At 46.2% G+C, this 27863-nt stretch overlaps 1 protein-coding gene across 4 annotated transcripts in view; it reads left to right on the top strand.

The window, feature by feature from the left end:
* The window catches only part of EGF (epidermal growth factor), a 508423-nt gene that overhangs the window by 407160 nt on the left and 73400 nt on the right, over window positions 1–27863 (top strand). For 2 of the 4 annotated variants that reach the window (XM_069230246.1, XM_069230245.1), the window contains exons 18-19: window positions 16405–16527; window positions 26642–26792. In XM_069230246.1, coding sequence (XP_069086347.1) covers window positions 16405–16527; window positions 26642–26792 — 274 coding nt within the window. The remainder of the gene's footprint in view (window positions 1–16404; window positions 16528–26641; window positions 26793–27863) is intronic. The other 2 variants (XM_069230248.1, XM_069230247.1) reach the window with 1 other exon arrangement.

Raw genomic sequence — 27863 nt, 5'->3', positions numbered from 1 at the left:
AGTGTGAAATTAAATATGGACAAAGATTGTGTCTACATTAGGTGCCACCAATATTACCCAAACAATTTTTTTTTTTATAATCAACCATTTTTTAGTCCTGTTTCCATATTAATGCTCACTTCTTTTCGATCATGTTCATTTTCTCCTAGTACTTTTACACACATATCTTTCATTGTACTCTTGTTTAGACTTTTTGAAAACCTAGAAAAGATTAATATTTGTATTTCAAACCAATTTCCCTCAATCTGGAAATATTTCCCTTGGAACAATAGCCATTGAATTTCAACTGCTCCAGATGAAAGTTAAACAACTGGGTGATGCAATTGCATTATTACAAATATTACTAAATTCTAACCATTTTAAACTTTTCTATAATGCATGGTGAAATGGCATATGGCATATGTTATGCACATAAAATTAATACTACTAATTGTCAGAACACAATAAAAAGTAGTTACAGAAGTATTAGAATACTTAACAAAAACATCTATGCATTATAATTCACCTATTTGTATGAAGGATAAAGTTAAGAAACCTCCATAAAAGCTGGTACTTTTGTTGGTTTAATTCATGATTGAGAAGGAACTTCATGTATTGTCTTACTGTATTGCTATTGTGCTGTAAATATTTTCTTTATTAGACTTGCATCTTTCAATGACACATCTTTATTTTCTTCCATTTTTCTACATTAGTTAGTTTTTTCTTCATACCACTATGCTATTTTATGCATTTTGATATTCCTTAGGCTATCCCTTGATACTATCATGTAATTGAAAATTTTATTGACTGTAGTTATTTTTTTCCACTTATATGTTATGGCATTTCAGTATTCTATTGGATTGCCATCATAGTAATATATCGCTGTATGTATTGCTTGTTCTAAAAAATAATAATGTACTATAAAATTCAAAACTGTAATGTAGAAGTATCATAGTTGTCAAGGTTCTGTGAATGGTGAAGGAAATGTAAAGTAGTCCAAAATGGTAGCGTTAGAAACTCTTAATGTTATTAAAGACACAGAGGCAAGAGCTATCCCTTCTTTACTTGCCTATGTTTAAACAGCAGCCTATAAAAACACCGCAGAAAACTACACTTTTCAACATTCTTAGGGAACTGGGAAACCAAGGGAAACTATACAACGACCACCAATCAGAGAGCATGGGCCCTAAGAATACTCGATTGCGAGCAACTGATTCTCTTTTGTTGCTGCTCACAGACAAGTATTCTGCTTAAAGCATTATTTGTGATTATCTATATTTTAATTTATTTGTGATATGTTGGAAAATGGGTTATTGGTAAGGGCAGGTAAGTACTTACACTTAGCAATAGGCCACTAACCTCCACTTAGGTCCAGTTAGGTCTCAGTAAATTAAACCCAGCTCAACCCTTGGTAGCTTGGCAACAAGCGACAAGGCTTAACTTAGGAGACAGAGTGTAAAGCATTAAAATATCACAAAACAGCAATTAAATAAAACACAGGAAACAGTTTAAAAATCCAAAACCAATTTATGAATAATAGATTATATTTTTATCTTTAAAATGGCACAAAAACAAATACAATCGGATAAGGGGAACCAGAGATATTAATTTTTAAAGAATTATTGTTGTCTAGCGCCTAGAAACAAAAAGCGCCAATCGGGTCATCTGGTTGCTCCTCGACCGGGGCAAAGTCAAAGTTTAAGGCCGACCGTGAAGGAGCCCTGCTGGGCTACAGCTCACGGGAGGCCTCGGTCAAAAGTTTACCTTCGGACTTAGTCTCTTTTCTGAAGATTTTCTTCAGCGGGACGAACCTGCCAGTCCAATCCGACCTCCTGGAACTCTTCTCCGGATACGTGTCACGGGAGCCCGCGGTGGAGATTTTTATCAAAACTTCTCCAAACTTCTGGGTCTTCTCACAGATGTTCTTTTGAGGTTATTTTGGGGTCCACAGCTCATCCCAAGGGTCCAGAAATTCTCCTTGGGGGTGTGGACTACAACTCCCAGAATGCACCTGGCGCAAACTCCTTTTTGGCCACTAGGCAGTGGCCAGCTGGTTGATTTCTTCAGGAGTTGGTGCAGGGGACTTTGGTTAGCAATTTTTCACCTGTAGCAAACAGGGAGTCCCTCCTTGAACCAGTTGAAGCCAGGCAAAGTCCTTCTTGTGGTGAGGCCCAAGTGTGCAGATGGTGCAGTCCTTCAGAGTGCAGGTTCCAGGTGCAGGCCAGGGGTCCAGCAGGGCAGACCTTCTTCTTCCGTAGTTCTTCCTGGTAGGGATCTGGTAGGGAACTGAGGTGTGGGTGCAGGTCTGCCAGTTTTATCCTTGCTCCTGGGTGAAAAACAGGGGGGTCTTGATTCTCCAATCAGGTGCAGGGTCCTTCCCCCTGTGATGACCACTTCCTGGGAAGTGTGGCAAAAATCAATCCCAGGAGGCAACATTCTTCAAAAATCCATCATGGCTGAATCTGATTTTTGGAGGTTACATCTGGCTGAGCCCACCCACTGGTGTGGCTAAAAATCATAAACACACCCCTCTCCTGCCCTCTCCTAATTCAATCAAGGGGGAACCTAGTGTCTAGGGTTGCAGGATGAGGGGGTTCTGCTGGGGTGCTCCAAATGTCCTTCTCTGCCTTTGAAGACCAGTTTGGCAGCCCTCCCCCTTCCTGTCTCACCATCTGCTGAGGGGAAATTCCCTCCCACAGGCACATCTCTTTGTGTAAAGCCAGGCTACTTCACACCTCATCAAGGCACCCTGGCCAGGCTGCCAGAGGCTGGCCAATCAGAGCACATCAGTAAAAACAACGCAGGGCTGAAATTGACAACTTTTCAGGTAAAGTTTAAAACTCTTTCCCTGAACAAGTTATAGTAAATCCCACAACTGGAAGTTGTGGGATTTATTATAACAATTAATTTGATACCAAACTCTTAGTATCCATTACTTAAGTGGACTTTAAAAATTAAAATAAAGTCTCCCCATTCTAACATATGAAGGCCATTCACTACAATGAGGGAAAAATGAATATGGCTGTTTTTACCTCACCAGTCCTTGTAAAACTACGTTTATGAGGTCCCTGCTTATAGTTACATGGCACCCAGCCCTAGGGGCACATAGGGCACACCTTAGGGGTGACTTATATGTACAAATAAGGTAGTTTAAGACTTTGGAACTACTTTTAATTCAAAAGTCGAATTTGCATATAACTTTAATTTAAAAGCGGCCAGCAAGGCAGGCCTGCCTTTAAAATGACACTGGGCACCTGAGCAGTGCACCTATGGGTGCACAACCTATGATGTGGTCCCATAACCTACATGCCCTACCATATACTAGGGACCTATAGGTAGGTTGACTTAGCCAATTATAATTAGCCTAATTTGCATATTGATTTTACACAGAGCACAGGCCCTGGGACTGGTTAGCAGTACCCAGGGCACCATCAGAGTCAGGAAAACACCAGCAAAAAGTGGAAAATGGTGGCAAAAAGTTAGGGGGCCTCTGCAATCAGCCGTTTTCTCACATGATATTTGAGTCATAGTTATATTACTGTATTAATAGCCTTATTGCAGAGGTTTCTTACCACTTGCTGTGTACTTCACACTCATGACAGCATTTCCCCATGGATGTTTCTTTTGGTCCTCTTTGGGTCCACTAGCCTGGGCATTTGTTCCAGCCATTTCCCTTCCTTTGGGACATTTCCTCTATGAGGTACTGCTTCAACAGGCAGTCTGAAAGCTTTTCACATTTGTGCTATGGGAAAACCCTTTCTCCTCCTACTTGTTCCTGAAGCTTCTCCTGCATTTGCATACTTTCTGTTTGCTGGCACTAGTGTGAGAAACGCAGCAATTGCTTTGTACTACTTTGTACCATTTTCTGTTGTTTTGCATTAGGGGGTAATACTGAGGCAGATGCACGTAAACACTCATATGTTTTGACACAGTTACTTATATACAAAGATAGACATGGCAGGGTTTGTATCAATCAATCAATCAATCAATCTTGCGTAGGTTGGTGGGGAGGGAGTTCCAGGTTTTGGCGGCGAGGTGGGAGAAGGATCTGCCACCAGAGGTGGTGCGTTGGATGCAGGGGACTGTAGCGAGGGCGAGGTCGGCTGAGCGGAGCTGTCGAGTTGGTTTGTGGAAGTTGATTCATTTGTTGAGGTAGGCCGGTCCGGTGTCGTGGAGGCCTTTGTGAGCGTGGAGAAGGATTTTGAAAATGATCCTTTTGTTGATGGGCAGCCAGTGTAGGGATCTGAGGTGGGCGGAGATGTGTTTGTGGTGAGGGAGGTTGAGGATGAGACGTGCGGCTGCGTTCTGAATTTGCTGGAGTTTTCTCTAAAGCTAGGCTGTGGTCCCTGCGTAGAGGGCGTGTCAAAAACTAATGCCTAATTGGAGCAGACACATAAACAGAAAAATGTCTTCATTTTTACAAAAAACAGCAACGCATTGCATGTCTGATGCAAAACACAGCAGACATCCAATGCATGGGACCTTCTGAGACTGTCCTATCACAGGAAGTTCTACTGAAGAGTACAACCTCCAGTAGAAATCCTATGCTTAACACTACACAGTCACCTTTGCAAAATTGTGAGGGTGTTGATTACACAAGGAAGGCTGTTTGTGCAGCAGTGCAGGGGATGACATCAGTAGGAGGCCAATTGTTGTACATATAGAGCTGAGCTTTGTTTCCCCCCTTGCACAGTACAGTCTAGCAAATTTAGATGCTGAGCTACATGAATAATTAGTACATCTGGGCATTTGTTTCTTGCCACATGTTTCAGTGTGAAGCTTACGATTCTTCTATTGGCTGTAGGGTCTATCCAGGATCCCATCAGGCCCTGTTACACCCTTTAAGCATACAGAGTTTCTATTTCATTCCCTTTGGGAACAGAAGATAGGAGGTTATGCTTCCAAAATGAAGACAAGCAGATATTTGTAGAATTGGGGAGCTGTGCATATGCGGTGGGAGATGGTCCCCAAACTGGGGTTGCAGCGTAAGCTGCTGTGATCTTTCGGTGGAGGTCGGGCAGGAATGGCTGGCTGGGACACAGCACCCAGAAGTACTAAAGTGCTTTCAGGGTCGTTCAGCAATGCTGCAGTCCTGCCCACTTAAAAAGCGCTGTGAGGTGGAGAGTAGGTCTCTTTTTCCTCTCGCCGCCAAGAAGGACACCAGGCATGAGCCTCCATCCTCGCTTTTGCCCGCATTTTGTGTTTTCTCTTTTATTTTCAGGCATCCAGCAAGCTCCCCTTTGATTTCTGCAGCCACATTCCCCCGAAGATGCCTTTTGGAGCTTCATGGGTTTGGGAGCTTTTCTCAGTGGCGGCTCTGGTGGGAGCACTGGGCTCTGAATGTGATGGTGGCACAGGGTGCCTGGAGTGTGAGGATTTTTCAAGAGACAAACTATTATTTTATATTTCGTAATGTTGTATATGTAATTGCTATGAGAGGTGCAGTACAATATCTGTTGGATAAAGTTTGGGGATTGCGATTTGCTGTCCTGGGCACTTTGCTAGTTACCCTTTAAGGTGAGGATTCATTTGCCCCCTGAGCCTGTGGTTTTAGCTGACGTTTTACCAGTGACTTGCTTTTAAAGAAGAGCCTGTGGCCTTTTTCAATTTGTTTTGGCCATGTTGGGACACTGTTTTTGGGTGCCTAAGACATTTAGGCCCGTATTTATACTTTTTGACGCTAAACTGCGCTAACGCAGTTTAGCGTGAAAAAAATTAGCGCCGGCTAACGCCATTCTGAAGCGCCGTGCGGGCGCCGTATTTATTGAATGGCGTTAGCCGGCGCAAGCAGACCGGCGCTGCCTGGTGTGCGCGAAAAAAAACCACGTACACCAGGCAGCGCCGGCGTAGGGGAAAATGGCGTTAGGGCGTCTTAAAATGGGGCAAGTCAGGTTGAGGCAAAAAAATCGCCTCAACCCGATTTGCGCCATTTTTTACGACGCCCAGGCGCCATTTACATGACTCCTGTCTTAGTAAAGACAGGAGTCATGCCCCCTTGCTCAATGGCCATGCCCAGGGGACTTGTGTCCCCTGGGCATGGTCATTGGGCATAGTGGCATGTAGGGGGGTACAAATCAGGCCCCCCTATGCCAAAAAAAAATATTTAAAAAAAATATATATATACTTACCTGAACTTACCTTAATGTCCTTAGGGTGGGTCCCTCCATCCTTGGGTGTCCTCCTGGGGTGGGCAAGGGTGGCAGGGGGGGTCCCTGGGGGCAGGGGAGGGCAGCTGTGGGCTCATTTTGAGCCCACAGGTCCCTTAACGCCTGCCCTGACCCAGGCGTTAAAAAGAGGCGCAAATGTGGGTTTTTTTGACCCGCCCACTCCCGGGCGTGATTTTTGCCCGGGAGTATAAATACGACGCATATGCGTCGGAGTAATTTTTTAAGACGGGAACGCCTACCTTGCATCTCATTAACGCAAGGAAGGCGTTCACGCCAAAAAATGACGCTAACTCCGTGCACTTTGGCGCTAGACGCGTCTAACGCCAAAGTATAAATATGCCGTTAGTTTTGCGTCGAATTTGCGTCGAAAAAAACGACGCAAATTCGGCGCAAACGGAGTATAAATATGCCCCTGAGGGTTTGGGGCTGCTGTGTAGGTGCCTGGTTAACTCAGAAGGGTATTTAGTGTGTGTTTGTAAGCTTTTGGTTTGGGCTAATTCCTGCAGGAGAGTCACTGGTAGTGCCTTATTTTAATAGTGAGTGGTAGCTTATGGTTTTGTATCCAGCCTTGGTGGCCAGGGTTGCGGTGTACACAGGTATGTGGTGTGGTGTGTAGTTTTAGGTCCTGTACAAGGATGCCAGTTGGCATGAAGAAGGGTGCTAAACACGTGTGAGAGGAGATTGTTGTAGAGGCTTTAATGTGTAGGATGGATACAGTGGATGAGATTTTGGCCCTTTCGCGCCACAGGCCCCGGGGGGCAATCTAGCAAACTAATGGTCCCGGCAGAGAGGCTGAGGAAACCGGAGGTGGCACCCATGATGGCATTTCTCCAGTTAAGAAGTGGGGTAGAAGTCAGGGTCCTCATAGGTAGGAAAGTAAGAGTACTGGTGTCACCCCACAGGCACCACCAGCAGGCAACGCCAGCAATGTGGTGGCGCAGGGTCATGTTTCTACTGTGATGTTACCAGCGGTGAGTTCAAAATGGAAAAAGTTGCATAACGATTGGGGTTGCAACACCTGTTGGCATTAGTCAGCCTGATTTTGTTGAAAATTTGGATAGTGTTTTGCCTTGGCTTTCTAAGGTTGGGCACTGCTTTAGTGGGTGGCACACTGGTCGGCATAGCTGAGGGTGATACTGTTGAAAGGGCCAGGAGGTTAGAGGCCCACCGGTATGGTTCAGGGGGACAGGAAGTGCAGGTGGGTTGCGTGCCTGTGATGGGGGCCAGTTGGGCGTTACACATTAGTCCTGCGGCACAGTGTACTGCAAGTCTTAGTACATCGCTCGCCAGTTATATGCCCCCAATGGTACCAGCAGCGGTGGGGGTTGCACTCCTTCCTCAGGAAGCAACTGTAAGAAGTATGACAACATTATTGTCGAGCATTAGTCTTGGAGTTGTGCATTCTGAGCATGACAGCAGGGCAGGCATGTGCCACTGGATGTGAAAGAAAACATTTGGAAAGGAAGATATGTGTGAATTAATTGTGGATAGGCCCCAAAAGGACGAAGGCAAGCGGTGCAAGAAGTGCTCCCATTCTAGGGATTGTGGCCACTGGCCTTACAAAAAGAGGGTTGAAGAGACATTGCTGAATTGGGTGAAAGGATTCACAACTTTCCACGCTATAGCAGAGTGCTTTCCTAACTTATAATGAGTTTTAGTGGCATGGCCTGGAGGGACTACGACAAAGGGTTTAGAAGTATTAAAGCCGCTAGGCCCGCACTGGCTTGGGATCAGATTGACATGAACACTTAGATGCACTTTATGAAGCCCCAGAGCCTTGAATCTACCTCTAGTCAACCCTTTCGGGCAGGCACAGGGGCAAGCCCCTGTGGGAGGTGGGGAAAGGGTCTTGTTGGGATTTTAATAAAGGATCCTGTACCAGACCCCCTGGGACAATGCTAATTCAAGCATTGATGTTACTTCTTTGGCCTACCATCACACCCAGAGGCAAAGTGTTTCAAAACGTCTAGGGACTGAGGCACCAAAAAGCAGGAGTAATCACACCCTTCTGATGAAGGCCCCTCAACGGTGAACTGGCAGCCAATGTTTTCATGGTTAAAGGTCTAAAATAATCCACCAGCAGTGCAGGCTCTGTATGAAGGGTTTTTGGAAGAGTTTAGGATCCCAGCAGCGGAGTGTGTAAGTGTCCATGCTGCAAAAATCAACAGTCACTCAGGTCAAATTATAGTGTTGCCACCGCTAAGATCCTCAAAGAGAAGAACCTGGGGAGGGTGACGGGTCAACTTTGAGTCCGTCCCGCTGGAGAATTTTGTCTGCTTTCTCTGAGAGTAGTCCCCAAAAAAGAGCATGGAGAATACTGGTTGATACATAACCTATCAGCACCTAAGGGTCAGTCTGTGAATGAAGCTATTGATAGAGCCTTATGCTCAGTCAAGTACACTTTGCTTGACCAAGCGATCAGGATGCTGCAGGAGCTGGGGCCTGGGAAGCTTCTACCAAAATCAGACATAGAATCAGCCTTCCGGTTGTTTCTGGTGCAGCAGGATGATTTCCATCTGCTGGGTTTCCAGTTTAAGGTCTCATTTCATTTTCACAAGTGGATTCCCAATAGGCTGCTTGGTCTCCTGTGCCTATTTAGAGAAATTTTGCACTTTCCTTAAATGGGTGTTCAGACAGGATTTGGTGCACCAGTGGGTGTTTCACTACTTGGATGGTTTCCTATTTTTGCCCCCAGTGTATGGTAGATTGTGCGGGGGGCTTAGCAACCTTCCAGGAACTGATGGGGCTCTTTGGATTACTCCTGGTGCAGGGTAACACCTGTAGGCCAGTTACAACTATTGAGTTGCTTGGGATTGAGTAAGACTCAGTGACAGGTGCATCTAGGCTCCTCTTTGAGAAAGTTAACACTTTTCCTCAAGCTCTGAAGGTATGCCTGTTTTCCCAGTCAATTGCACAAACCATGTCTGGCTTGAAAGCGAAGCACTGCCTTCCCAGGTGATTGTGTGAATTCCTCCAGGATATGAGGATATGGAAGGCATTTCTAAGGTACTTCTGTGTGACAGTAGTGTGGCCCAGCCAGGACCAAGAAAGAGATAGGATTGTTTATGAATGCAGTGGACAGTGAAGGTTTTGGTGCCATTATTGGTCCTGAATGGTGTGTTCTGGCCAAATGAGTAGGTGGAGTCTGGGTTGGTGACAAATATTGGCTTTCTCAAAGTCTTTCCCATTCTAGTGGCCCTCATGGTTTAGCCAGATCAGTTCCACAATAAGTCTGTGGTATTCTGGTCGGACAACATGACTGTGTTGAAATGCATCAATCAGCAAGCAGCTAAGTGCACGATGATCCTTAGACTGTTAAAAGAAATTGTGTTACTGTAATTAAAGTTGAATATCATTTTTATATCCAAACATGCACCTGATATACTAAACAATGCAGCGGATGCTTTATCTCATTTTAAAATGCAGGCCTTAAGGTACCATCACCCAGGAGCAGCTGAGTTCCCTACACAGTTCCCGGAGCAACTGTGGCAGCTTGGTGCCCCCGTCTACCAGACCTCGTGGCAGTCAGTTTAGCATCTAGGACAAGGCGTCCCTATGAGTGGCCATTTTGCACCTACTAGAAGTTTCAGGGGCGTGCTGGGGTAGGGGGTTGAATTGCTCCCAAGTCAGTGATAGCATTTCAGGGGTCCCTTCGAGAAGAGTGGGAAACATTAGTCCGGTGCAACATTGCTGCTATATCATGTTTTAAAAAGATACTGTGGCACACAGATGGGACAAAAGCTTTCCTGGTCCAGAGGGCATTGAAGGATTGGCAGCATTTGGAAGGAGCCAAGTTGGACTCTAGGTGCCCCATCGACACAGTTAAGCTAGCGGCTATCATGTCTACCTTAGAGAGTATTTGCCGGTCACAGGATGAGGTCTGTCTCTTCAGGGCAGCCTTTGCATTTTATAGGGCACTGAGGGTTAGCGTAACTTGTGGCCAAAACATGAGAGATACGAAAGGTGGTTTGCAGTGGGCTGACATTCAGTGGCTAAATGGCTCCCTGGTAATCACATTCATCAGTTCAAAGACAGACCAGATAGATAGGGGTGATCATATACTGTTGCATAGGGCTATAGGAAATGAAAGGTGTCCCCTGGGGAATTTGGAAGCTTTTTTGGCCCACTGATCTCAGAGGTTTGTTGGCCCCCTGCGGGTGCATGAGGATGGAACACCTCTCACTAGGTTTCAATTCTGCAGAGTACTTCGCAGTGCTCTGAGGACATCAGGTTTGGGCCCACCTAAGAATGGCCTGCATTCCTTTAGAATTGGGGCCACCACCTCTTTAGCAGGGATGGGGCTAGTGGGTCCGGCTGTGCAAAGGATTGGGAGGTGGGGATCTGACCGCACAAGCGCTACGTGAAATTAAACCTGCTGTAGCCATCTCCATCTAATTCCTCGCCTCCTTTTTGTATTCACCTATTGAGGCAGGTCAGCAGTGCAAGGATTTGAGACGGCACTGAATAGCTCGGTGCTTCCTGTCAATGCAGGAGCGACAGGGGCTACAGACGTACTGGTGTTGGGCGATTCGTATGTGAGGTGTCAAAAGTTTTCTATTCTGCAGGTGGCTACGTGGCCAGGGCAAAGTAAGTGAGATATTGTCTGACTTCTTGTGGTCAAGTAGGGTTGAGCTTGGCCCAGTTGAGAACTGCATTGGACATACTCTTGACCTGGGGGTTTATGCACCCAGGGTTTATTATTGTACATCTTGGTGGCAATGACTTAGCAGAGATCGGAAGGAAAGCTTGTCTGAGTTGGTTATCTTGGAGTTTGGTTGGTTTCTGATGAAGTTCCCCAAGTCCTTGCTAGCATGGTCAAACATCATTCCTAGGTTGAATAGGAGAGGTGGTAAGTTGGTCAGAGCCCCCAACGACTCTGTGAAGAAAGTGAATAATAAGATTGGCAAGTTGTTTAGGTTGGCTAGGTTATCATCTATACCTCATGGTTGCATCAAGGGTAAGTAGTTTTTCTTGCAGGTTGGGGTCCACTTGTCTAAGGAAGGTAATTAAATGTTTCTGGAGGATTTGTCGGTGTGGTTAGTTCAACGCCTGTGCTAGTGTGTCGGAGGGCAGAAAGTAGGTGAACTATGCTGGCCTGTGGCAGGTGAGGTCGTGATTGGTGGGACAGTTCGGGTCTGTATAAGGCATCCTTTTAGACCAAGGGACCCTCCAAGGGGTGCTGGTAGCAAGTTGAAAGGAGTTGGGGCGTTTACTGAAATGCATCCTTACCTGCCAACCACCCTCGCAGGCACTGTGGGTGCAAAGTAGCACAGGCCCTTGAGGGAAGGAAGATGTATGTAGGGTGTACCCGAGGTAGGTATCCTAGCAGGCAAATGGGCTCATTGCACAGGAACGTCCCGGTATGGGAGGTCAGTGGGTGGGGTCCTCTCCTAAGGAGGGAGCCATCCATGTCAATTCTATTGGATAAGGGGTTTTAAGAGGAAGGGACACTGAAACCGGTCATGATCTTACTCATAAGTAATGTTTTGAAGGATGCACATGAACAATCTTATCTATGGTCAGGTAACTGCTATGTACTAGTGTCTCTGTTAAGGCTAGGCCTTAATTTCCATAAGAACAAAAATGTACAACTGTGGGATACTGTGCTTAAAGTAATAAAATGTGTTTTTGTATATATGTGTAAATAAATACGCCAGGGGTCTTATGACCCCTAACCCAAAGAACTTTATTGGTGTTCATGTCAGTGACATGGGTCCTAGAGGTGATTTCTAGCAGTTTTTGTTGCACTGCCTGCAATAATACGTTGAAAGTGGTTAACTCAATATCCATCAAAACCACAAAAGCTGCGCAGATGGCTAGGGCCATCAGATCATATGAACAGCTCTCTTAATTTCTTATTGATCAACACGCAATCATTGGCTAAGCACAAGATTGAACCTCTTGAGTTTCTAGATTCTAACAAACCCAGTTTGGTATTCCTTACTGAAACATGGTTGAATTAATCCTCCAATTCAGACATTGTGGCAGCAATGCCCGGTGATTATTCCATTAGTAGACTGGGCAGAGGGGGCAAACGTTTAGCCAATATTTACCAATATACCTTGACCTTAACATGCAATCTTCCTCCCTTATTAAACCGTGAGTCTCTCTCATTTAAATGCAAGGTTAATGAAAAATACAACTTCCACGGACTGTTAATCTATAAACGTCCTGAACCTAAGGCACCTTTTATAGAAGAAATTCGTAATTATATAGAGATCACCATACAACACCCAAACTATACTATCCTAATTGATTTAATGTTTCACCAGGAAGATTTAAGAGACAAGGTTGCTGGTGCAACTTTTTGTTGTTTTAACATTCATAAATTAGGCCACACCCTGGATGGTATTTTTTCAAATTACTCAAACCTTATTTTCGAAAATGCACTGTTATGGTCCAATCATATGGCATTACAATTCAAAATGAGTATCCCAGTATTGTCATGAAATGATACCACCAAACCTGCTCTATCTAAAACTGTCCAACAGTGGAACAAATTAGACAACAAGATATTAACAGGGCAGCTTAATCAAACAACACCATGTCTTGATGTAGAGCCAAATAAAGCCGCTGTTAGATCCCAAGAGTGGCTAATTTGGGAATTACTAAATTTAGTACAATAAAATGTAATAGGAGACAGCTATCAGCACCCTGGTTTTCACCAGCTCTAATATTGTTTTAACAAAAATGTCTGTGAATGGAGAGAGAGTGGAGATGAGATTATAGTGAGAACAGTTAGAAGACATATCGAGGATCAATTAGGGAAAATAAGAACTTCATCCTGGAAGAAAAAGAAAAATATTTTAGATCCAAAATATAAAAGGCCTCAAACTCAAATAAGGAGCTTTTTGAAGTGGTACAATCTCTTTCCAATGCACGCTCTTCTCCGGGTCTTCCTCCTAGTCGGGATTGTTGTAATAAATTAGTAGACTTTTTAAAAAATAAGGTTGTAGCAGCCTACAAAGAATCTGATGCAACTATCTCCATCTTTGACGCCAGACCAACACCCTCTTACAATTTTCAACCAGCTGGCCTAGATCATTTTCCCCAACTGAGCATTGACCAAACGGTCAAGCTCATTAATCAAGTAAAATCTGGGGCACCATCGGATCTGTGTCTACCAAAGTTGTGCAGGCTGCCGCAGATTGCTTCGTGTCAGTTTTGACTTCTTTATTTAATCTGGTCTTCTCGACTGGCACTTTCCCGGCCAGCTGGAAAAAAGTATCTATTTTGCCTTTGATAAAAAAATTCTCATTAGATCCTAGTTTGGAGAAAAACTACTACCCTATTTCCAGACTCTCTTTTCTGGTTAAATTGCTGGAAAAACATGTAAATGTATGTATGTATATGAGACCATCTTGAAGAAAATACTCTACTGGAAACTGCGCAACATGGCTTTAGACCCAGTTTCAATACAGAGACAGCTTTAATTGCCATCTCAGAAGAAATTAGAACTATAAAGGATAAAGGAGGGAGAGCATCAGTGATCCTGCTCGATCTCTCAGCCGCATTTGATATGGTCAGTCACTATGTACTATTAAACAGCTTAACAAACATTAGCATTTTGAGGTTCTGCTCACAAGCTTATAGCCTCCTTCCTAGAGGAAAGAAAACAGACAGTGGCCGTCGGGGATTTTCAATCTAAGGGCCTGCTTACGAACTTGGTGGAGGGGATTACTCTGTCCCAAATGTGATGGATATCCCACCCGCTGTAGTACAAGTTCCATTATACCCTATAAAACTTGTAACATGGCAGACGGGATATCCGTCACATTTGGGATGGAGTAATCCCCTCCGCCAAGGTCGTAATCAGGCCCTATGTCTTTTTCCCTCCCCTGTGGGGTCCCCTTTGGTTTTGCCTCAGCAGCCTATGCTGTATTATTGTAATGCCTCACATATGGGAGCGAGACATACAGTACTTAAAAAACTACAGATACTGTAAAATGCAGTGAATAGGTACAGACCCGAGGAAGGGATCAAAAGGGTTGTAATTTTCACAGGTGATCAGCAACAAGTTATATTTATGAATTGTGATTTGTCAGAAAACGATCTTCAATGCAATTATGTGTATATAATTTCTTGTAAGAGATGATTTTGCTAGAAGTTTAAATATCAGAGCTAAAGAACTAAAGTTCATTTCAGCAGAAAATGCTTTAAAAGACCTCCTCTTGCTCCCAATACAAAGGCGGGTGGCTTTTAAAGACCTGTGCCAGGCCCACAAAGCTTTATACAGTGTCAAATCCGGTAATTTAGCAAAAAAAAACAGATGGTACAATCCAGTTCGACATTTGAGTTCTTCAGTATTCTACCTGATATTGGTTAGCAAGATAAATAAAGCTTTGTGGCTGCAATTTTGACTAGTCAGCTATGGAATAATATGCCACCCCATTTCAGAAATCAATCGAGTCATCAGAAATTTTACAAGCTTTTAAAATCCTGATTATACACATATTTTCCTCACTAGATAGTTTTTTTAGCAGGTCCGGCGAAGTGGCGTTTTCATACTTGCCCTTAGTCGAAATATTATTTCAGGTGGGTTCATGTCATCTTTAGGATGCTATTATAGTTGTGCCTAGACCTTTCAGCGCCAAGACACCCTTGGGTATTCACACGTTCTATAAGTACAGCGTCATTCATTCATTCATACAACTGTGGGTTACTGTGCATAATGTGATAAAATGTATTTTTGTATATATGTGTAAATAAATACGGCAGGGCCCTTACGACCCTTAACTGAAAGAACTTAATTGGTGATCTTGGCAGTGACATGGGTGTGTTGTGGCAGGAGTGATGGGGGAAGGGGGTTTCCAATGAGACATCGACGATTACCTGGCCATATGGCAGAGATTCCCCCAACTTGGGGGAGCCATGCATATGCCATGGGAGCTGGGCCCCAAACTGGAGTCGCAACGCAAGCCGCTGCAGCATTTCGGTGACAGTCTGGGCAGGAATGGCTGGCTGGGGGCAGTATCCAAAAACACTAAAATGCTTCCCGGATCTTTCCCAGTATTGCAGCAGCCCCACCCCTTATAGGGTGCCATGAGGCGGTGAGTGGGTCACTTTTCCTACTTGCTGCCATGAAGGACGCCAGGCAAGACCATCCCTCCTCACTTATCCCAGCATTTTGTTTTTCCCCTCCCACCATCCCCAAAGCAAACAGCACCAGGTGGGAGGAGTGCTCGGGGTTGTGGCATAACTGGATGGAAAGTGAGAAGCTGATAAGGTGATGCAATTTTATGTGGTGCAATTCAGATAGGATTTTATCAGAGGTCATAGTAATAGCTTGTGCCAAGTCTAACCCTCTTTCTCTCTTGCAGGTCATATTTATTATGTTGTGTTTATATTGGTTGGAGGGTGAGGTCATAATTGATGGGATAGTTTAGGTCCATGTATGGCATATTTTTTGACTTAGAATAACAACTGCGTCACAGGGCCCTCCAAGGTGTGCTGGCAGCAGGTCGAAAGGAGGTTGCAGGGGTGTGGGGGGGGGCTTGGGGACATGGCTGACCCACAGTCCTTCCTGCTTACCACCTGCGCAGGTGAGGTAGGCGCAAACTAGCACAGGCCCTTGGGGGAGGAAGATGGGCGTAGGGGGTGCTCAAGGTAGGTATCCTAGCAGGCAGACAAGCCCCTTGCACCGGACCATCCCGGTATGGAAGGTGGGTGGGGTCCTCCCCTAAAGAGGGACCCGTTCATGCCCATTCTATTAGTCAAGGGGTTTTAAGAGGAAGGTACACTGGAAAAGTCATGATCTCACTCGTAAATGTTGTTTTGAAGTATGCACAGGAACAATCTTAGCTATGGTTAGGTAACTACCATGCACTAGCTTCTCTGTTAAGGCCAGGTCTTAATTTCCATAAGAAAAAAATACGACTGTGGGATACTGTGCTTAAAGTAATAAAATTTATTTTTGTATATATGTATAAATAAATACGTCGGGGGGTCTTATGACCCCTATTCCAAAGAACTTGATTGGTGTTCTTGTCAGTGACATGGGTGTGTTGGGGAGGGAGTGTTTGGGTGGGATTTTTCCCAAGGGTGTTCGGAGATTACCTGGTCATATTAATGCATTAATAGATACTTTTTAGGAACTTCTGTTAACCTTGCAATGCCTTCCCCTATCAATAATATTTCATAAAATCTGATTTTGTTTCGAAGAAGGTCTTTACATATTCTACTGTATAGGAGGGCCTTGTGCTTTAAACTAACTAAAGTCAATTAATTATTTTGATTGTAATCTGTCTGAATTTGTCAGATATTGATGAATGTGAGCTAGGAACACACACATGTACAGAAGACTCAAAATGCACCAATAAAGAGGGCAATTACACCTGTACTTGTTCTGGTGGGATGCTCAGAATTGGAGAATACTGTAAAGGTAAGATTTTCTTTTAGGTATTTTTATTTTTGGAGTGGTGAGTGAGAGCAAAAAGTTACAGTTTTTGTATATTGAACATTTTCAGTTTTAACAAATGAACAATTAATCAGAGACTTTAGGTTAATCAAAAAAGTGTTTTCACTCTGCACATATTGTGATGCTCTCCCTTTGTTGATGGTGCGTTTCCTTCCTTCTGAAGTTGATTTGCTCTGATTTCAATCATGTATGTAAGTGTTAGCAGGGCGGTCAGAAAGTGTTTAAAATATGAACCATAAATAAAGAAATAGATTACTTTTAATATGCGCTTATCCTTATACTCAATAATAGGAAATATGTTTGCTTTAGAATTTCTTTTGTTTTATTGCAAAAAAAACAGTATGCCCCATATCGATTTAGCAATGGCAGTGACCCCACAGCACCATTTATCACACTGCCATGCAATGAACACAAAAGAACAGACATCGTCATTATGTCCTATATTGTGAAAAATCACAATGAGAGAGAGTGAGGTAGTAAATCTCAGAAATACGCCACCATTTGCCCCATATCCTCTTACTTGCTTCGACAACCCTGTGTTTTATAGAAAGTCATAGTTACAAGAGGCTTGCATTGCGGGTGCGTCACTTTTTGTGATGCACTCGTGGTGCAGGCTGCAGACCCATATGCACAGGGCCATCAGGCAAAGTCACTTCGCGTGGCTTTTCATGGCCATATAGATATGGAGCAAGGCAACGCAGCACAAGTCGCTGTGTTGCCTTACTCTGCGTCAAAGAGGCGTTCCATGGGTGCTGCTGTGGGTGTTCCCACGCAACGCCCCTGGATTTTTATGCATTCCCAGATAAACAAGAATTTGAACACTTGAGGATGTATAAAAAGCATATGTTGCCCTTGGGGAGGCGTAATGAGGAGAAATAACTTATTTCTCCTTATTTTGTTCTCTTTCTATGGAGGAAAACGGCTCCATTGATTGCTCTTGTGCAGTAAGGTGTCCCTTGCTGCACAAAAACAATCATTCCTACATCGCAGACACCCTTGCACCATGGTGCAAGGGTGCCTGTGTTGGAACAAGGCAGCCAATTGTTCACCAGCACAGTGGAAGAGGACAGGAATGCACTGTTCTTTCGCTGCAGGGTGGTGCAGCCAGCCCTGCAGCACAATGTTTTAAATGAGCCCCAGAGTCTTCAGCCAACACACAATAATCCATCTCTCGCAGCCACTTGGCCACCATAGGTGGTGTAGGTGCTTGAACATATCTAGCAATATCTCTCCTGGCCACCAAGCAGCTAATGTGAATGAAATATACAGGGAGTGCAGAATTATTAGGCAAGTTGTATTTTTGAGGATTAATTTTATTATTGAACAACAACCATGTTCTCAATGAACCCAAAAAACTCATTAATATCAAAGCTGAATATTTTTGGAAGTAGTTTTTAGTTTGTTTTTAGTTTTAGCTATGTTAGGGGGATATCTGTGTGTGCAGGTGACTATTACTGTGCATAATTATTAGGCAACTTAACAAAAAAATATATATACCCATTTCAATTATTTATTATTACCAGTGAAACCAATATAACATCTCAACATTCACAAATATACATTTCTGACATTCAAAAACAAAACAAAAACAAATCAGTGACCAATATAGCCACCTTTCTTTGCAAGGACACTCAAAAGCCTGCCATCCATGGATTCTGTCAGTGTTTTGATCTGTTCACCATCAACATTGCGTGCAGCAGCAACCACAGCCTCCCAGACACTGTTCAGAGAGGTGTACTGTTTTCCCTCCTTGTAAATCTCACATTTGATGATGGACCACAGGTTCTCAATGGGGTTCAGATCAGGTGAACAAGGAGGCCATGTCATTAGATTTCCTTCTTTTATACCCTTTCTTGCCAGCCACGCTGTGGAGTACTTGGACGTGTGTGATGGAGCATTGTCCTGCATGAAAATCATGTTTTTCTTGAAGGATGCAGACTTCTTCCTGTACCACTGCTTGAAGAAGGTGTCTTCCAGGAACTGGCAGTAGCACTGGGAGTTGAGCTTGACTCCATCCTCAACCCGAAAAGGCCCCACAAGCTCATCTTTGATGATACCAGCCCAAACCAGTACTCCCCCTCCACCTTGCTGGCGTCTGAGTCGGACTGGAGCTCTCTGCCCTTTACCAATCCAGCCACGGGCCCATCCATCTGGCCCATCAAGACTCACTCTCATTTCATCGGTCCATAAAACCTTAGAAAAATCAGTCTTGAGATATTTCTTGGCCCAGTCTTGACGTTTCAGCTTGTGTGTCTTGTTCAGTGGTGGTCGTCTTTCAGCCTTTCTTACCTTGGCCATGTCTCTGAGTATTGCACACCTTGTGCTTTTGGCCACTCCAGTGATGTTGCAGCTCTGAAATATGGCCAAACTGGTGGCAAGTGGCATCGTGGCAGCTGCACGCTTGACTTTTCTCAGTCATGGGCAGTTATTTTGCGCCTTGGTTTTTCCACACGCTTCTTGCGACCCTGTTGACTATTTTGAATGAAACGCTTGATTGTTCGATGATCACGCTTCAGAAGCATTGCAATTTTAAGAGTGCTGCATCCCTCTGCAAGATATCTCACTATTTTTGACTTTTCTGAGCCTGTCAAGTCCTTCTTTTGACCCATTTTGCCAAAGGAAAGGAAGTTGCCTAATAATTATGCACACCTGATATAGGGTGTTGATGTCATTAGACCACACCCCTTCTCATTACAGAGATGCACATCACCTAATATGCTTAATTGGTAGTAGGCTTTCGAGCCTATACAGCTTGGAGTAAGACAACATGCATAAAGAGGATGATGTGGTCAAAATACTCATTTGCCTAATAATTCTGCACTCCCTGTATTTCTAGCTCATAGAATCATGTGTTGTTTGCATTTTACGTAGAAGAGGTTTTATAAGAGTCAGATTCACAAAAAAACATTTTCAGAAGCCATAGGCTTACACAAGATCAATATTTTCGTATGCAGAAATCTCCTTCTCCTAAACTCCATCGAAATATGGTGGTGTTGGTTACCATTTCAGATTCAGTTTGCAAGCTTACTCCAGCATTTTTTCCTCTAACGTTAGCCGTGCATTTTCATGTGAAAAGTAATTGAGAATGCTTGGTAATGCTCTCGAAATTACTCGTTTGTGAGTGTTCATCTCATTCCTAATTGTCACCAATTGTCCATATCCATGAAACAATCATATTCCTACTCCTTAATCTAAATATAGGACAGTGAGAAAACTGCAATAGTGCCAGATTTTCAGCAGTCGCCCCCAACCCGTATTCTAAAAATGTTCTGAATCAGGATTTAACTACTCAGACACACATTTTTGTAGGTTAATTACTACTGCAAATGTTATGTGAATCAGGCACTAAATGGCAAAAGCTATAAATATGTTTTTAGGGACAGTCTTGTATTTTCTTAATTCACCCAATATCTCACATTATATTTCACAACATAATATTGATTGCCACGTACGATTCAAGCCTGTCCAGTCTATGTCCCTTGGACTCCTAAATAAAGGGGAAGTTGGCTTATTCTGTGGCACAATCATCTTTTCAGATTTTATTTCATGTCACAGGAAGAAACCTCAAAATTAAAGGGGCATATTTACAATGAATTGGCGTTGGGCAGCACTGCAAGTCTTTTTTGCTGCATTGCCCTAGCGCCAATTTGAAAGTGCAAAAATGAACCATATTTATGAGATATGGTGCATGCCCATCCTTTTAGCCAGCGCAAAACTGGGAGCCTAGTGCCAACGCATGCACCCTTGCACCATGGTGCAAGTATGTTTGCATTGTTGCCAGGATTGTTTTTGTGCAGGAAGGGACACTCCCTGCACAAAAACAATCAATGGAGGCTTTTCCCTCTTGCTATGTGTGCTGCACAATGCAGCACACATAGAAAAAGGAAAAACAAGGAGAAATAAAGATATTTCCCCCTCGTTACGCCTTCCCTGGGAGGCGTACAGTTTTCAAATCAAATCAAATCATTAACATTTATAAAGCGCGCTACTCACCCGTGCGGGTCTCAAGGCGCTAGGGGGGAAAGGGGGGGTTATCGCTGCTCGAACAGCCAAGTCTTTAGGAGTCTCCGGAAAGCGGAGTGGTCCTGGGTGGTCCTGAGGCTGGTGGGGAGGGAGTTCCAGGTCTTGGCCGCCAGGAAGGAGAAAGATCTCCCACCCGCCGTGGAGCGGCGGGTGCGAGGGACGGCAGCAAGTGCGAGGCCAGCGGAGCGGAGGGGGCGGGTGGGGACGTAGAAGCTGAGGCGTCTGTTGAGGTATTCCGGTCCCTTGTTGTGGAGGGCTTTGTGTGCGTGGGTGAGAAGACGGAAGGTGATCCTTTTGCTGACTGGGAGCCAATGCAGGTGTCTCAGGTGTGCGGAGATGTGGCTGTTGCGGGGTACGTCGAGGATGAGGCGGGCTGAGGCGTTTTGGATGCGTTGCAGGCGGTTCTGGAGTTTGGCTGTGGTCCCGGCGTAGAGGGTGTTGCCGTAGTCCAGGCGGCTCGTGACGAGGGCGTGGGTCACGGTTTTTCTGGTGTCGGCGGGGATCCAGCGGAAGATCTTACGGAGCATGCGGAGAGTGAGGAAGCAGGCGGAGGACACGGCGTTGACTTGCTTGGTCATGGTGAGAAGAGGGTCCAAGATGAAGCCGAGGTTGCGGGCGTGGTCTGCGGGGGTCGGTGCGGTGCCGAGGGCCGTGGGCCACCAGGAGTCGTCCCAGGCGGACGGGGTGTTGCCGAGGATGAGGACTTCCGTTTTTTCAGAGTTCAGCTTTAGGCGGCTGAGCCTCATCCAATCTGCGACGTCCTTCATACCCTCTTGTAGGTTGGTCTTGGCGCTGGCGGGGTCCTTGGTGAGGGAGAGTACAAGTTGGGTGTCGTCGGCGTAGGAGGTGATGATGATGTCGTGCTTGCGTACGATGTCGGCGAGGGGGCTCATGTAGACATTGAAGAGTGTCGGGCTGAGCGATGAGCCTTGAGGTACGCCGCAGATGATCTTGGTGGGTTCTGAGCGAAACGGAGGGAGGTAAACTCTTTGGGAGCGGTTAGCGAGGAAGGAGGCGATCCAGTCCAGGGCCTGGCCTTGGATCCCGGTGGAGCGTAGGCGGGTGATTAGGGTGCGGTGACAGACGGTGTCAAAGGCAGCCGAGAGGTCGAGGAGAATGAGGGCGACTGTTTCACCGTTGTCCATCAGGGTTCTGATGTCGTCTGTGACTGAGATGAGGGCGGTTTCCGTGCTGTGGTTGGTTCGGAATCCGGTTTGTGAAGGGTCGAGCAGGTTGTTGTCTTCCAGGAAGGTGGTCAGCTGTTTGTTGACGGTCTTTTCTATTACCTTGGCTGGGAAAGGTAGAAGAGAGATGGGGCGGAAGTTTTTCAGGTCGCTTGGGTCAGCCGTAGGTTTCTTTAGTAGGGCGTTGACTTCAGCGTGCTTCCAGCATTCGGGGAAGGTAGCAGAAGAAAAAGAAGAGTTGATGACGGTCTGGAGGTGCGGGGCGATGATGTCGTCGGCTTTGTTAAAGATGAAGTGCGGGCAGGGGTCCGAAGGGGCGCCGGAGTGGATAGAGTTCATGATGGATTTGGTTTCTTCCGTGTTGATGTGGGTCCAGTTGTTGAGGGTGATGTCCGGGGAAGCGGGTTCAGTGGTGTATGGTTGGGTCTGGTGTCCGAAGCTGTCGTGGAGGTCGCTGATCTTGCGATGGAAGAAAGTGGCGAGGGATTCGCACAAATCCTGTGAGGGCGTGACGGCGTTGGCGCTGGCGCTGGGGTTGGAGAACTCTTTGACGATGCTGAAGAGTTCTCTGCTGTTGTGGCTGTTTTTGTCTAGTCTGTCGGTGAAAAAGTTCCTTTTGGCAGTGCGGATCAGGTGGTGGTGTTCGCGTGTAGCGTTCTTGAGGGCGGTCATGTTGTCAGCGGTGTGGTCCTTGCGCCAGGCCTTCTCAAGGGCACGACAAGTTTTCTTTGATTCTTTGAGGGTGTCAGAGAACCAGAGAGGTTTTTTGGTGTTGGTCTGTCGATGCGTGCGTTTGAGGGGAGCAAGGTTGTCAGCGCAGTTGGAGATCCAGTTTGTGAGGTTGAGAGCTGCGTCGTTGGGGTCGGTGGTGAGGGTGGGTTGGTTGGCGGCGAGAGCGGAGAAGAGTTGCTCTTCAGGGATCTTGTTCCACTGTCGATGAGGGATGGGTTGAGTGCGGAGGTGGGAGGTCTCGCGTCGGAATGTGAAGTGGACGCAGCTGTGGTCGGTCCAGTGTAGGGCAGAGGTGTGGCTGAAGAAGACGTGTTTGCTGGCGGAGAAGATAGGGTCGAGCGTGTGTCCGGCGATGTGGGTGGCGGTGTTCACCAGTTGTTTGAGGCCGAGGTTGGCGAGGTTGTCGAGCAGGGTGGTGGTGTTGGGGTCGTTGTTTTGTTCCAGATGGAAGTTGAGGTCGCCTAGGAGGATGTAGTCCGGTGAGGCGAGAGCGTGCGGGGAGATGAAGTCGGCGATGGCGTCGCTGAAAGAGGCGCGAGGTCCGGGAGGACGGTAGACGAGGGATCCTCTGAGGGTGGTCCTTGGGTCGGTGCGAATCTGAAAATGCAGGTGTTCAGCGGCGAGGGGGGGGTCTTCGGTGGAGGTGGTGACGCTGATGGAGTCTTTGAAGATGATGGCGACACCTCCTCCTACTTGGTTGGTGCGGTCTTTTCTGGAGATCTTGTAGCCTTCGGGGATGGCGGGTAGCGATGTCTGGAGCAGAGGAGGCGTTCATCCATGTCTCCGTGATGAAGGCGACGTCCGGGGCTGTGGAGTCCAGGAGGTCCCAAAGTTCAACGGCGTGCTTGTGGACGGAACGAGCGTTGATCAGGATGCACTTGAGGTGGTTGATGGCGCGTGGGCTTGTGGTCGTGGTAGTTGCGTGGTGGAAGATGCGTTTGCAGGAGTTGCAGGCGAAGGGTCCATGGGTGCGTTTGGGGTGAGCTAGGAAGCAGGTTTTGGAGCGCCCTGGGTTGAGGGCGTGGAGGGTGGTGGGGTCGTAGCGGATCAGCGGGGCTTGGGGGAGCTGGGGACCAGGGGTCGTGGCGCTGGGCGCGGGCCAGGCGCGGACGGGCGCAGACGGGCTTGCCTCTGGCGCGCCTCCGGCGCGCCAGCGGCGTGCCCGCTGCGCGCACCCGCTGCGCAGTCGTGCAGCGGCCGCCATAAGAGGTAGGAGGGGGGGGGAGGGGTCAGCTGGGGGCGAATGGGAGCTGGGGGGCGGGGGCGTGCAGGAGGTCGCGGCGGGAAAGCGCGAGGGAGGGGGGGACAGGTAGAGTGAGAGGAGCTGGGGGAGGGGGTTTAGGGTGGAGGAGGGTGAGTGTTAGGAGGTTTGGAGATTAGGGAGAGAGATAGGAGTAGGGTTGTGAAGATAGGGGAGGGGGGGTTGTGGAGGTGGGTGAGGGAGAGAGGTAGAGTGAGAGGATAGGGAGATAGGTAGTAGAGGGGGTGGCGGGAGGGGGGGAGAGATAGAGAAATAGATAGAGAAAATAGATAGAGAAGTCGATAGATAGGGAAATAGATAGATAGACAGATAGGTAGGTAGGAGGAGGTGGAGAGTGGGGGAGTTAGATAGTGAGATAGGGAGCTAGAGAGATAGGAAGATAGGAGGAGTGAGGGAGGTAGATAGCGAACGGGTTAGCTAGGGGTGAGAGAGGGGGAGGCGAGTGAGGGAGGGGGATGAGGAAGGAGCAGGAGGGCAGGCTCGGGGGAAGAAGACGGAGGAGGTAGAAGAGCGGAAGACAGGAGAACAGAAGACAGAAGAACAGAAGACAGAAGAACAGAAGACCGGAAGAGCAGAAGACAGAAGAACAGAAGAACAGAAGAACAGAAGACAGAAGCACAGAAGATCGGAAGAGCAGAAGAACAGAGAAGAACAGAGAAGAACAGAGAAGAACACAGAAGAACACAGAAGAACCGAGAAGAAGAACACAGAAGCACCGAGAAGAACAGAGAAGAAGAACACAGAAGACCGGAAGAACACAGAAGAACAGAAGGGAAGAACAGAAGAGAAGAACAGAAGAACACAGAAGAAGATTGCAGAGGGGGAGCGAGGAGGAAGAGACAGAGAGGAGGAAAAGAAGCAGGAGCAGGAGAGAAGGTGAGTGGCGCGGGGCAGGGCGAGGGGCTGGGAGGAGGGGGGTACTTACAGTTAGGTGGGTCTCAGGAACACAGGAACTCGGGAACTTGGAGGAGCTGCAGCGGCAGGGGGAGCGACCTACCCTTGGGTCAAGGGTCGCTACCACTGTCGCGCAGCGGCCGCCATAAGAGGTAGGGGGGGGGGGGGAGGGGTCAGCTGGGGGCGAATGGGAGCTGGGGGGCGGGGCGTGCAGGAGGTCGCGGCGGGAAAGCGCGAGGGAGGGGGGGGACAGGTAGAGTGAGAGGAGCTGGGGGAGGGGGTTTAGGGTGGAGGAGGGTGAGTGTTAGGAGGTTTGGAGATTAGGGAGATTAGGGAGAGAGATAGGAGTAGGGTTGTGAAGATAGGGGAGGGGGGGTTGTAGAGGTGGGTGAGGGAGAGAGGTAGAGTGAGAGGATAGGGAGATAGGTAGTAGAGGGGGTGGCGGGAGGGGGGGAGAGATAGAGAAATAGATAGAGAAAATAGATAGAGAAGTCGATAGATAGGGAAATAGATAGATAGACAGATAGGTAGGTAGGAGGAGGTGGAGAGTGGGGGAGTTAGATAGTGAGATAGGGAGCTAGAGAGATAGGAAGATAGGAGGAGTGAGGGAGGTAGATAGCGAACGGGTTAGCTAGGGGTGAGAGAGGGGGAGGCGAGTGAGGGAGGGGGATGAGGAAGGAGCAGGAGGGCAGGCTCGGGGGAAGAAGACGGAGGAGGTAGAAGAGCCGAAGACAGGAGAACAGAAGACAGGAGAACAGAAGACAGAAGAACAGAAGACAGAAGAACAGAAGACCGGAAGAGCAGAAGACAGAAGAACAGAAGAACAGAAGAACAGAAGAACAGAAGAACAGAAGACAGAAGCACAGAAGATCGGAAGAGCAGAAGAACAGAGAAGAACAGAGAAGAACAGAGAAGAACACAGAAGAACCGAGAAGAAGAACACAGAAGCACCGAGAAGAACAGAGAAGAAGAACACAGAAGACCGGAAGAACACAGAAGAACAGAAGGGAAGAACTCCCTGGGAGGCGTACAGTTTTGGCACATTCCCAGGTTTACAGCTCCATGTAAATCTGGGACTGCATCAAAACCCATTAGTGTTGCCTGGGAAACCCACCACAACGCCCATGGAATGCCCCCTGATGCAGTGTAAGGCAACAGAGCTACATGCACTGAGTTGCCTTACACCATATCTACGAGGCCATGAGACACCATGCAAAGTGGCTTTGCTTGGTCTCGTAGATATGGGTCTGCACTCTGCACTGCTGGAGCATCTTAAAAAGTAGTAAATAGGCCCTAAATGTCCTCCTGCTGGTTAGTTTCTGACAACCCAAAGTGGTGTAAGTTGGCTCTGCTGCTTAAGGAGCACCTGCTACCTTGCATAAGCTTTTAATAACTTATGGTAGCAGAAGTCTCTGGCTGAATTTTGCCAGAATAGAATTGCCTGTACAGATATGCTTACAAAATCCACACTAATCACAAATGGAAGGAGAAAAACACATTGTGCAAACATGGCAGAAATAGCTGACTACACGTTTTGCCAACACAAATGACAGCCTAAAACCTTTTAAGATAACCATATTTGCATAGCCATCATCAAAGAAGAAGACTGTAACTGAGCAACGAAGGCAAATAAATCAAGGTGCTTGAAATAATCAAGAAAAAGGGAACTAATTAAGACTTCCCAGTATAGCATCAGTGAATAACACATTTATTTCAAGAGTAAGTTATTTATTTAACACTGCATAAGTAAGTTGAAATGCTTAACGTGTGCTATTAAAGTAGCTGGTGCACAACTTTAAAACATGTTTAAGTGGATGAAGATGGCTACAGTGCTTAAATGTGTACTCCTTTTTCTTGAGGCAGGATAACGCTGTGCTTTGCAGCGACATGTGTTGTATTCTTCTGTCATATAAACATATGCAATAAGTACAACTGAATATTACTTCATAATGAATTAAAGGCATCACTATTTGCAACGTTACAGAATTTATCAGCCCTGCCACTATGAAGCCCACCAACATCACCTCACCGGTGAAAAGGAAGTACGTAGAGGACTGCCCCGAATCACATAATGAATACTGCCTCAACGGAGGAGTTTGCATTCACTTAATTGAACTTCAGGAATATGCATGCAAGTAAGTGAACACGTGTAAACTACGCTTGGTTAGTTGATGGGTTCAGCATACACTTGTAGTGAATGTGCAAATTAGGAGTGATTATTGGTGACTGCCCTGTGTGTTGTCTGTTTTAGAAATGTGGTTATGGTAGCAGCACGTGCACGCCTTATTTATTCATTTACATTTATATGAAGCTCAGCTCTGCCATTTAAATTTCGATGCTGCTAAGAAGCCATTATTCCTAGAAATTATTGGTGGCTATAACTACATCTGCAATGTAGGTGCTTCATTCATGCTTCGTGAAGGCATTTGTTAACAATGAGGTATTACAACCTTCAGTGTTCCTCACAAAGATCTTTCTGATGTCCACATCACTCATACTAGAAATGTTGTTTCCGAAAATCTGGGAAGAGACCTCCAAAGAGAACCGATTCTGCGAGAGCGTGGAAACACACACAGGCCTACAGAGTCATTTTGAAAATAAGAAAAAAGGATGAGTTATAATGCAGGTCAACAAGGATGTCATTCTGACCTTATCAAAATCTGATTAAAGCTGCTAGTACAAGCATGCTCTGAAGAAAAATAATATATCTACCAAACAGTGGCACATATTCCAGCTTATGTCACTCAACTCAGTTCTCATCTGTCAGTCATTTCCTCTAATGACCAAATGGTAGAAGAGCAGCAGCTTCACAACTGGGTTTCCACAGACTCCAAGATGCCCTTGCAGCCTAGACACTGACCTGCAACACTTCGATATAGAAACAAAATGAAAAATAAATCACCACGTTAAATGGCGAAGCACAATGTTGGAAACTGGCCCTCTCTGAAGGGTCACTTCAAACTTTTTGCCTTCCTCCTCCTCCTGTTCTGACCTCCTTTTTGTTGGCTTTAGGGATCTGGGCACTTTACCACTGCTAACCAGTGTTAAAGTGCATGTGCTCTCTCCCTAAAAAAAGGTAACACTGGCTTATAACCAATTGGCATATTTAATTCACTTGGATTTTCCTATTAAAGGACACTCCATGTGCTCAGGGCCTGTAAATTAAATGCTACTAATGGGTCTGCAGCACTGATTGTGCCACTCAC

Source organism: Pleurodeles waltl, chromosome 1_1, assembly GCF_031143425.1.
Source record: "Pleurodeles waltl isolate 20211129_DDA chromosome 1_1, aPleWal1.hap1.20221129, whole genome shotgun sequence".
Lineage (NCBI taxonomy): Eukaryota > Metazoa > Chordata > Amphibia > Caudata > Salamandridae > Pleurodeles > Pleurodeles waltl.
The sequence above is the reverse complement of the archived record's forward strand: the minus strand, read 5'-3'. Positions and strand labels throughout refer to the sequence as shown.